This window comes from Schistocerca americana, chromosome 7 (assembly GCF_021461395.2).
Source record: "Schistocerca americana isolate TAMUIC-IGC-003095 chromosome 7, iqSchAmer2.1, whole genome shotgun sequence".
NCBI lineage: Eukaryota > Metazoa > Arthropoda > Insecta > Orthoptera > Acrididae > Schistocerca > Schistocerca americana.
Genome location: NC_060125.1, coordinates 212,346,880 through 212,359,400, shown reverse-complemented (window position 1 = coordinate 212,359,400; position 12,521 = coordinate 212,346,880). Strand labels below are relative to the sequence as shown.

Genomic DNA, 12,521 nt, shown 5'->3' with positions numbered 1-12,521 from the left:
TATCGAGCCTGACTAGCACCTGGGCGGTTGACCGTCCGGTTCTACAGAGCGCTGTTGGCATGTGGGGTGCACTCAGCCCCTGTGAGGCCAATTGTGGAGCTACTTGTTTGAGAAGTAGCGACTCCGGTTACGGAAAATAACAACGGCAGGGAGAGCTGTGTGCTGACTACATGCCCCTCCACATCCGCAATCGGTGATGCCTTTCGGCTGAGGATGACAGAGTGGTCGGTCGGTGCTGTTTGACCTTGAGAAGCCTGTTCACGGAGTAATACATTAGAAGTCTGGCTGAAATCAATGCGGGAATCAGTGTCAAGGACCCAGAACCGTAGCTCATAGTATTTGTATACTCCGTTCTGTTTTATAAATAAATCTTGTTGCCATAGTTTCAAGTTGAGCGCTGAAATAATAACTTTAAAAAAAAAATTATCACTTAAGAAAATTGAGGAATTTGGGATGTGCTGAAAACATTATGAATTGGTTGCAGATAAGTCGTAAATTTAAATGTAAGTTTGTAACAGGAGAAATATAGCTATTCTCAAAAGAGATTTGAATCAATTTAACTTTGGAACTTATTGAACCCAGCGTTGAGACTCTTCTGCTCAGCAGCAGCAAATCTTATATGAGGAAGCTGATCTGTGTTTTGTTGGCAAAGAGGCAGTACATTAGATTCGAGTTTTAATTCGTTTGCCCATATAGTGAAGCAATCATATTCCCAAATAATGGAATATTGAATTGCATATTTCGATACATGTTATACTTTTCTAAGAAAAGCCTCTCTTGCTTAATTTTATAGATCAAATACTATTTATATGAAGGCCTCCTGATAGCAAAGTGTGTACATAAAATTAATAAATAAACATGTGTGTTTTCAGCATAAAATGAAAAACGTGAGCCTTTTTAGTGTCTTCTTTAACAAAATGAACCCACATTTTGACAAAATCCTGGCTACGTTCTTGCTCTGAAAACATGAGGGTAGAAAAATTTCTATTTTTCGTGGTCTCTGTATTAAAAATCTAAAAGTTTAATGTATTCTGTAATAGTATTCTCAAATTATAATTTTGAAATGGAGGCTGATGATCTACGGCCATAATGTATTCCTATGTTGGGTTTCATTACTGACACAGTATTCTTACTGGGCCTTTCCCTCCACTGTCTCATCGTAATACCTCTCGTCTTCGTAATATCCGGAAACTCTGGTTTGTCTTCGCGGTCAGAAACCTCAGACTAAACAATGAACTGAATGATGTGTCTTTATTAAACCTGTCATTCTTCTGAAGGTTGTATGCGAATAAAAACTTATCGTAACTGAGAACCAATATTTCTTTCCGACATTACATTTCTGTTGTATTTCTCAATTGGGTAATTATTAGCTTCACATGTAACTTTTCATATCCATGCAGCATATTTATTTCTCCGAAATTCTCGAATATTTTTTGTCACGTTTCCTATTGAAGTACTTGAAATTGGGCATTCCATCGCTGGTTAACAATATGCAGAAATGTATGTTTAGCATCTACTGCTACGCGATAAAATATATTGTGATGCAATTGACGTATATCTTAGTGATTCTTCTTTACACTTCTCTAACGCTACTCTAAATCCCGAAACACGAAGCCATCAGCTTCTGTTGGTATCATATATCTTTCAGCAACTGCACATTCGCAACTCAGGTAAGGCTACCCCAGAGAGTTTGTATTGACGGGAAAACCACGATCTGTTAAATCTTCGGTTTAGTCAACAGGCAAACGAGCACACTCTCAAGGTCATTTCAACTATCGGGGGAATGCCTTAAGACTTATCTGAGTGCTATTAGGAAATGTAATATGTCCCTCGAAGACAAACAGATTACGTTCTTCGGTACTGCTCAAACGGGGATAGGATACCGGGTAATCTAAATTACTCTGCCGACGCGGCGCGAACAAAAAATGTTACATGGAACTGTGTAGCAGCCAAAGACGTCAGACTTGGTACTAATGAAGGAGTGCTAGAAGTAGGTTAACCGCATACATAAACAGTAATGCGATGGATGTTAACGCCACAACCTTAGAGGAAAACATCGTCTTAATAACTTGTCTCCGACACAAGTGAAAAATTACCATTATGCATATTTTAGACAGGCGTTTCCTCACTGTCATAGCTGAGGTAATTTCATTTCCCATTTAATTGACGCGCCATCGCTGGAATGTACAACATACGTCATTATGCAGCAGACGTCTTTATGTACTATTGGGTCCGGACAATTTGAGTATAAAATATGTAAGAGCACTACAATGTAGACCACTTAAACTGAGAACTCTTCCCAGGAATGTGGATATAATAAGGTTTATTTTACTTTAAAGAAGAGCAAAATCAAAGTTCTTCTTATATGAAGGTTTTCAGCTTCCGTGTATACACTGCGTGGTTGGGTAACAATGTACGAATTAAAACTACGGAATCACTGGTCGCATAATTTCAGTTAGTCGCTTTTAACTTCAACGGTATATTTTGTCCCACTTTTGGATTGTTGTTGTTGTGGTCTTCAGTCCTGAGACTGGTTTGATGCAGCTCTCCATGCTCATACAGTAAAGCTGCATGCCCTCGGGAAAAATTACGGCTGTAGTTTCCCCTTGCTTTCAGCCGTTCGCAGTACCAGCACAGCAAGGCCGTTTTGGTTATTGTTACAAGGCCAGATCAGTCAATCATCCAGACTGTTGCCCTTGCAACTACTGAAAAGGCTGCTGCCCCTCTTCAGGAACCACACGTTTGTCTGGCCTCTCAACAGATACCCCTCCATTGTGGTTGCACCTACGGTACGGCTATCTGTATCGCTGAGGCACGCAAGCCTCCCCACCAACGGCAAGGTCCATGGTTCATGGGGGGGCACTTTTGGATACCTTACTTAAATACACAGTTTGATACCACTCATCCAGCAGTTTTGTTTTCGGGCGATCTTCTTTCACAAAAATATACTCTTCACTGAAATTCATTGGCAGACCAGACGAGTGTCATTCATTCGCTTTTTATCACAAATTACCTAGCTGGGCGCTTAGCATTTATCATGTGCGATGGCATTATTAAAATAGAGTTTGTGTTCGCAATAGCTATGTAATCGATAATACCTGTTCACTACTGCAGTTCAGCCATTCCGTAACTAGAGACAATAACTATGGTAAAAAAATTGAATACGCTTGTCGCGGTAATTGTCCATTGAAGGAACTGAAAGCGAAACCTCTACAGGAAATATATGAACCAAACTTAACAAAAATGCTCATCGGAAAGACAGATCCAGTGTAGAGAAATGCTTAAATAATTCTTGGAAAACGGAGGAGAGAGAGAGTGGAAAGTAGGAAGATCTATTTGGAGAATATAGAAGATCAGTCAGTAGACTGATGACCAAAAAAAAGATCAGGCATTATAGTCAAAATGTTCAGAGGTTTGAAAGACTTGCAATCGATGAAGACGGGTGGTACAGATAAAAGAGATGAATGCAACCAAAAGATTATTTAAGTTACTGTGTAACATCTGTGTCTGTGGAGACATACAATCAGACTGTGGGAACAATACCACCCACGTAATCTCGAAGATAGGAAGAGCAGATAAATACAAGAACTGCCATACAATCAGATGACATCTACTGCACAGTAATTGCTGGCTAGAATAACATACAAAATACAGAAAATGAATCTGACTATCTGTTGGATCAGATGTTCCAAGACTTTTCCTATGACGAAACACTTCGAGAATTCTGGTACACTGATGGAACACCTTGTTTATTTTTAAGGTTAATAAAAGTAATAAAATTTTGAAAAATGAGGACAACTAGTTTTATTCAGTAATTACGTCAATTTTAAATTTTAACTTGTAAGACTGATATCACAACAAATTTAAAAATGTTTAAAAAATCACTATGCTGTTAATAGGGTCTCGTGGAGCACATACTCACTTTCAGCAGAACATCAATGCTTCATGGGACAGTTTGGGAAAACCTGTTTTAGATGATTATCAGCTAAGCTTTGGGAACGTTGAAGTCAGTAGACAGGAAGCGCCAACAACTGAATTAGAGATTTAAGAAAATCGACATAATTTCACAGGATTTGTCTGTCTAAAAAGAACGTCAAGTGGTGCACGATATTTGTAACCCTGGGGCAAACAGGTATGCGGTATAGTGAATATGCAACATACACAACAAGCAAGATGAAAAATCAAGAATGATAGAGCAAGACAGAAGACATCAGGTTAAAAAAAAAAAGGATGTATGGAAGCGATATTACCTTTCTTCGCTTGTATTAAACTTGTGCAGCGTAAAAGCTGTGAATGAAACAAAACAAAAAAAACAGCAAATCATAATTGAGGATGACAATATGCCCATTACCTCCGAACAGATATTTCCGATAAACTAAACGTCTATTTAGGAAACAATGAATGGACGCAGTGTAGGAAATTTGCTGTATTATAACAAGTCGTGACAGACGATACGAGAACATAAGAAGCCGGGCATTATAAAAAAAAGAAAGCACTGGCAAAATGTTGCTCGGTCCTCAGATAATTTCCATGAAGTTCCTGAAGGGGGGAAATGAGAAACGGATAATATTTTCTACGTTTCGAAATTCGGTAAACAGTAGTACCACTAATTCTCAACTGATGGCTTAATTGACAAGTGTTAATGTGGGGGTTATGAGTCACTGGAGCTAATATCGCAGTTTCATTATTCTCTCCAGCAACTGTTCGACGGTGAAGAACTGCCGAATAACCGGAAAACAGTTGCGCGTCGTCGCACCTTGTCTGGAAAATGTTGAGTGGAAAGGGTTACAGTCCTGCCACTTTATCCATCAATGTAAACATCATTTCATTTCTGTTTGCTATCGTAATAGCCTGAATTGTAACAAATAAAGATGTCAGGTTACGAACGAACGTATTTAACAAATGAGGAACGACGGGCACTCCATGGGATGAAGTCAAATAATGAATGAATGAATGAACGAATGACTGTTTCAGAACAGAGAAAACTGCAAGAGACAGAGTTGTTTCCCAACACACGTTTTGATCCAATGCAATTATCTCGAGATAATGCCATTTCGGAACATGGTTGCGCCATTTGTCGTTTATAGTGCCATCTATCGTGACAATACAAAATGTTAGATACAATCGTTACGTATTTTATCTCGCAGAACCCGAATCTGCAATAAAAATTGGACGTTACTATTTAAGGTTTGAAAGTTAGCCCACATCCCACCCCTTGGGGGCGGGGCATGGGGGCCAACATCGCCGGATAGCGGTTTTTACAAACAATTTGATACATATTTTTCCGTTTTTTATTCATACGAAAGAGATATTTTGCTCTCTAAAAATAAAAAGCTCGCCCTGTAAATCCATTCAGCCAGCTGGATGATTAATATTTACGAACTTCCAATGACATCCTCTATCGGGTAAAGACCACCTGCAAACTATTCCATACATTATACTCTTCAGCAATAAGCATCAATTCTGTTCCTGTAACATTCGTCGGACAGTTGTTCAGGTCTTCCCTAATTTCGTGGAAAACAGAGAGAACTTACCTCGTCCATTTTACGTTCTTTCGCTTTACTATCTATACCGTTCACCATTGCTCACATTCATGTTATAAGTTTCAAAATATTACTTCCACGAAATTTGAACTAGTGAAACGGCGACACTAATCGTTAGAGACAAATTTTTTGGACGAGTATTTTGTCTTCTCCTTATTCAGAAGCAGTTGTCAGACGGACACAGCAAGAAACGAGTCTCAGCAGAATTTTCAAGCAAAAGAATTTCCTAACAACATTATTGTTTCTAAATATGGATTTTTCTTTTCAGTTTGTGTTCAGGTATGACCCCACGATGGCTGAACGTCATAATTAGTAACCGGGTAAATTTTGCTTTTGCTACGACAGCGACGGAGTGTAACAGTTCAGTCACTCATGGCATGTGTGAAAACGACGCGAACTCTGAAAGTTTCACCATTTTGACGGTAGAGATTAAATTAGAGCGGCAAGATGTTAGTGAATATTGTTACTCTCCCGTAGCGGTATCTAAAGGTAGACAGCAATTTCCAGACTGAATTAATCACTATGAAGTAGAGTGGACGCTGTACAGAAATTTCCTGGTACACTAAAACCAGTTTTTGAACAAGTACTGTAACTCGGATCCTTGTCTTTCATCGGCAATGCGTCGTATTCCTTCCAGTAATGTCAGTCCAGCACGGTATGCAGGAGCGCTTCTGTACAGCTCGTTAAGTAGAGGAGACGTAGTTGCAGAAGTGAAGATATGAGGACATTACATGGGCCGTGCATGAATAACATAGATGGTAAGAGCACTGTCCGTGAAAGGAAAGGTTCAGGGCTCAGTTGCCTGGCCGGTATACATTTATAATCACACAGAAAGTTTCTAAGCAGAGCTTTGGCTGCAGAGTACTAGAGATAGCGTGTACGAAGCGCAGCTCGGCATGTATTCCTATTACAAGTCTTCCCATGTGCAGTTCTTCATAGTTTTTACTATAATGCTCAGGTTTTGCAGTATCGTATTCTGCTGTAATACAGTGTGTCGAAGCAAACATGTGGAACATTAACAATAGTTATATCACTGTCTTCCGCTTTTATAAAGCTTTCTATAGAAATATTAAGGGAAGGACACCGTTATATTTAGGAAAATCAGGCCTAAAAATGTTAAGACGATAAATCATACGGAGTATACTCTCCTTTCATCTACTGAGAAACTTTTTACAGTATTTTCACATGACTTTTGCAATGCATTAACAGTTCCCCAGAGCTTTCACTTGAAGTATAATGATCATTTTCGACTGAAGCCACAAATTGTGTTCTACAAACCGCTGTCGTTATGTGGGTTCCATTCCCCACAGTTAGGCATTTTAACTGCACCCTCATAATACATATATTGGCTAATGAAATTCTTCATTAATTATTAACCACAATGATTGTCTCACCCACAGCAACATAGGGAAAAATTACCATCCTTGCCCTTCATTAAAGCTGTCAGTGGCACAGAAAGAACTTCAATTATTGTAAAAAAATTCTTTGATCAATTGCCAAATAACATAAAATGCGAAACTGGAGCAAAGCCAGTTTTAAATATAACCTAAAATCATTTCTTCTGGGAAACTCCTTCTGTTTCATGTAGAAGTTTCTACTCAAAAACTGGTAGCTTGTAAAAAAAAAAAAAAAAAAAAATATATATATATATATATATATATATAGTTTTTAACTACAGTTGCACGAACATGTTCATTAATCTTAACATTAACCATTTATATGTATCCAGCAACTTGACTCGTACTACTTCATTATGGTAAAAGAGTCGTTCAAATGAAATATGAAAGATGTAATTGATTAATCCATCAACAGATATGTAAGACAGGGCCCAGTTTCATCACAATGTGGCGTCTATTTAACGATCGCTCATCCGGAATCCAAACAATATACAGTGCGTCCAAGGAGGAACGGTCAGTATTCACTAATCTGACGGCAACGATCATTCGAAGCAGAAAAGTCTACTTAACACAGGTTCTAAAATGTATGCCTTGAGAAATATGTGCACTTGTTCATCTTCGATTATGTGGAACACATCTCTTCTAGCGAACAATGCTCATAGCTCTTAAGATATGTATTCTAGAACCCATACTTTTTAGATATGTTTTTGGTTCACACCATCTATTCCCAAAGTATGGAACGCAAACACTTTCAATACAAGAGATCTGTTTCATAATACTGAACATGAAGAAGCACTCATAGCTGTTAAGGCATACATTTTAGAGCCCATGTTTATGAGATATTTTTCTTCCAGTGCTGCTTTCTATTATATACCTGTATATTGATCATTCCTGCTGGGAAACCCCGTATTTCGTCGCCGAAAACGTCAACACTATCAGGTCGTTTCTCTCTCTTTTCTGAGATGAAATCGGTCTACAACATGATTCCCCGTGCCAAAGGCAACAGTTTCCCATAAAACCGATACAAAGAATGACCCACATTTCAGAATACTTCCTGAGCCACAGATCTCTCAGATATGACCCTATTAAAAACCCAATTCGCAAACTTGCACTTCGTATTCGTTGTGTAAATTCTCTGGCAAGCATTATTCAACAGCTGTGGGAACTACGTTCGAGGACAGATCTCAGGACTCTATTCACTAATACGCAAGGAAATTTCAGACCTTGGCCGCAAGCAGAAATGATTTAAATCAAGGGGGAAAGTTGAAAACTTGTGTCGGGCCGAGAATCGAACCCGGGTTTCTGCTTATTAAGGCAGATGCTATGAGCACCGAGCCATCCGGACACTGTGGTTGTCTGCAACTGAATGGGCTACCGTAGCAGACCCAAATTTTCAACCTGTCCACAGACTACAAATGTAGTGCCGCTTGTCCATTATGCTCGTTACTCGTGGTGTTTCGCCGATTCCTAAGAATCGGTGAAATACCGCGAGTAATGAAGATAGTGAACAAGGGGTACTAGATTTGTGCTTTGTCGATACGTTAAATTGAATTATGTTACAAAAATTGTAAATTAGTTACAAACTACACACACTCTATTCAACACGTAAACGTCACTACAGATTTTCGGATTTAGCTTATGACATCTATATGGCTGCCGTCATTGTCGATGATGTGGCGCAGACGAATAACGACCTTCTGCATGACCCGCTGAAGTGTCGGAACATCGAAGCTGTCGATGACCACCCGAATGGCTGTTTTCAGGTCAGCAATGGTACATCTTGTGTTTAATATAGCCCCAGAAAGAGGAGTCGCATGTGTTCGGATCCGGAGAGTACAGCGGCCCATGTCAGTGACCTCTGGGTACCCCAGTGCTGCCCCTAAAGTGCTCCTCCACGACATCAAACGCTCCCCTGCTTCGAAGGGGGCAGCTCCGTCTTGCATGAAACACATCTTGTCGAAATCAGGGTCTCTTTAGGTAAAGAGGATGAAATCAACATCCAAAACCTTCACGTATCGTTCGGTAGTGACCGTGCTGTCAAGGAATACCGCACCGACTGTTCTGTGACGGGACACTGCACACCACACAGTCACCCACTGACGGTGAAGAGACTTCTTGATCGCGAAATGCGGATTCTCAGTCGCGCTAATGCTCCAGTTTTGCTTATTGACGAACCCATCCGCATGAAAGTGGGATTAATCGCTAAGCCAAACCATATTCACATCAAAGTTTTGTTCGTCAATTCTGTGGACAATAGTGTTGGCGAAACACCACCGGCGCTCCATGGCCTGGTGCTTAATGGCTGATGGGTTTGAATTTTACGTGGGAAGAAGTGAAGTCCTTAAAAACAATTTGTGGCAGTGATTCCCGGTTGATTGTCACCTGTTGTGCAACTTGTCTGACCGATTTACTGGGGCTGGTTTGAAACACAGCGCGTGTCTTCTTAATTTCATGCGATTTTGATTACCGACATCCGCAGCACTGTCATCACGGACACTACTCGTTCTTTAAAACTTGCCAATCAAATTGTTGATTGTTACCACTCTTCGATCGTTTGTCTTCAACTTGATCTCGATCTCAAACTTCCTTTGAGCTGCAGTTGGGCTGTTATCGCTCTCATAGTAGGCCTTTACAAGAGCTATACGCTCAGGCGTGACATTGTCACGAGCAAATTGCCGACAACAGGAAGGCGCATGCGAATGCGCATACTAATTCCCATCATGGCTCGCGGCCAACCGTGCAGTTTTAACGCCGTAACACAAGCCGTTCAGAAGTTATGACGAATTCATTTCATATAGTATATACAAAAATTTTAGTACAGATTGTAGCAAGTGGTCGTGAATATAGAACAAAACTATGTACGCTCCTCAGGATGCAGGGAAGTATTTCATTGTTGCAGATAGAAATATGGGGTAAAACGTAATATTATCGCAGACACACGAGGCTGTGCATACCGTTATTATTTGGTCAGAAGATGATTCCGACCATAGAACAAGGACTCTGTAAGTAAAGAAGTTGGTCCAAAACTTTCATTGAGAACTTTGTCCCAGCATTAATTCGTAGCGAGGGGTAACCACCCAATAAAAAATGCTCAAATGTGTGTGAAATGTTATGGGACTTAACTGCTAAGGTCATCAGTCCCTAAACTGACACACTACTTAACCTAAATACAAACACACGCACCCATGCCCGAGGGAGGACTCGAACCTCCGCCGCGACTAGCCGCACAGTGCACCACCCAATACGTTTGTAACAGCGCAAAGGGATCAATAGTCCCTGAGCTGCATAAGCGAACGGCGACTTCCAGTCTTGTCTAGCAATGGCTTCGAGTAGTCTGTAGTAATGGCGCACACAGACAAAAATAGCCACGGAGTTGCTGCGCAGCGTGGCGGACGCGTGAATTAACTAGCTAACTGCTTGAGCACTGCAAGGTGTCCAAGATACACAGAGACCTTTTGACTGTTTGGTGTACTTACGTATGGCATGCCTTACCCTGATGTGATGCCACGCTGAGCAATGTTGCCCCTGACAGGGCGGCAACCCTTCTGGCGCAGTCAGCGTGACGTGGACCAGACAGTAGCGGCCGCGAGCGGCGAGCACGCACTCGTCGAAGTCTCCCAGCTGCGTGGGGTTCGTCAGCACTCCGGAGCCCAACTTGGCACTCGCGTCGACCACTGCAACAATGATGTGCCGAATGTGAGCTAGCACACCACAAACGTCTGCAGCTCTCTATACTTCCAAAAAAATGTAAATCTACATACACTGGCTGCCACTAAAATACACTGTGTGGTCAGAAGTATCCGGTAACCCCCAAAAACATACGTTTTTCATATTATGTGCATTGTGCTGCCACCTTCTGCCAGGTAATCCATATTAGCGACCTCAGTAGTCATTAGACACGGTGAGAGAGCAGAATGGGGCACTCCGCGGGACTCACGGAATTCGAACGTGGTAAGGTGATTGGGTGTCACTTGCGTCATACGTCTGTACGCGAGATTTCCACACTCCTAAACATCCATAGATCCACTGTTTCCGATGTGATAGTGAAGTGGAAGCGTGAAGGGACACTTTCAGTACAAAAGCCTACAAGCCGACCTCGTCTGCTGACTACACAGACCGCCGACAGTTGAAGACTGTCATAATGCGTAATAGGCAGACATCTATCCAGACCATCACAGAATCACAGAGAAATTGCAGACTGAATCAGGATTCATTGCAAGTGCAATGTCAGTTAGGCGGGAGGTGAGAAAACTTGGATTTCATGGTCGACCGGCTGCTCATAAGCCACATATGACGCTGGTAAATGCAAACGACGGCTCGCTTGGTGTAAGGAGCGTAATCGCTGGACGATTGAGTAGTGGAAAAACGTTGTGTGGAGTGACGAATCACGGTACACTAAGGGGCGATCAGACGGCACCGGTTAACGTCATCTGCGAGCGTGTGTGGTGCCAGCAGCAAAATTCGGAGGTGGTGGTGATATGATGTGGTTGTGTTGTTCATGGAGGGGTCTTACACCCCCTGTTGTTTTGCGTGGCACTATCACAGCACAGGCCTACATTGATGTTTTAAGCGTCTTGTGGCTTCCCACTGTTGAAGAGCAACTCGGGCATGGCGATTGCATCTTTCAACACAATCGAGCACCTGTTCGTAATGAACGGCGCGTGGTGGAGTGATTACACAACAATAACATCCCTGTAATGGACTGGCCTACACAGAGTCCTGACGTGAATCCTATACAACACTTTTGGAATGTTTTGTAACTCCGACCCAGGCCTCAACGACCGACATCTATACCTCTCCTCAGCGGAGCACTCCGTGAAGAATGGGCAGCCATTTCCCAAGAAAACTTCCAGCACCAGATTCAACGTATGCCCGCGAGAGTGGAAGCTGTCATCAAGGCTAAGGATGGGCTAACACCATATTGAAATCCAGCATTGGCGGTCATATTCAGCAGGTTGCCCGAATACTTTTGATCACATAGTGTAGCAGCATTAGGAAATATAGCAAATAACGAAATTTGCTCATTGTGGATATAGAGTGAAGTACCAAGAGTACAGTATTAAATTTGAGCTTGATTTGAGGCATACAGGGTATGAAATTTAGTGTAGAGAGTGCACCTCTCACAGAAGCAATGACTGTAACCCGGCTGGGCACCGAGCCGAACGGAGGTCACTTGACTGATACGTGTACGTCACACTATTATCAGAGTTGAAATGGGTGCGATAGGGGGGTTGGGCGGATTATGCCCACTGCGTCCTTGAGATTCTCGATGAGCCGACAGGATAGTTCTAACTGGCTACGTGTTCCCTTAGTTGTAAAATGGTGAACGGCGGTGCTCTGTAACTAAGTGCGGATTGATGGTGGAACGTTGAGTGTCACAGTGGTGCGGGGATCTCAAGGTGTGCTGCGCGCCGATGAGGCGTATAGCTGTTGGGACGTGCAAGTTTCTAACAGGAAACCTCTCAAAAAACTGCCAGGCCTAATGTGTATAACGCTTTCCCTAGCAAGCGGATCTCAGTCTGGGCAAACGCCGCTAGTGGCACCTCCATGGAGCCAACATCCATTTCCAACACTCGCAGTG

The 12,521-nt window shown here is 41.9% G+C and overlaps 1 protein-coding gene across 1 annotated transcript in view; it reads right to left on the bottom strand.

Annotated features, from left to right (window-relative positions):
- Nucleotides 1-12,521, bottom strand: part of LOC124622845 (O-acyltransferase like protein-like) — a 304,695-nt gene that overhangs the window by 185,570 nt on the left and 106,604 nt on the right. Inside the window, exon 2 of the mRNA XM_047148636.1 lies at nt 10,433-10,614. Coding sequence (XP_047004592.1) covers nt 10,433-10,614 — 182 coding nt within the window. The remainder of the gene's footprint in view (nt 1-10,432; nt 10,615-12,521) is intronic.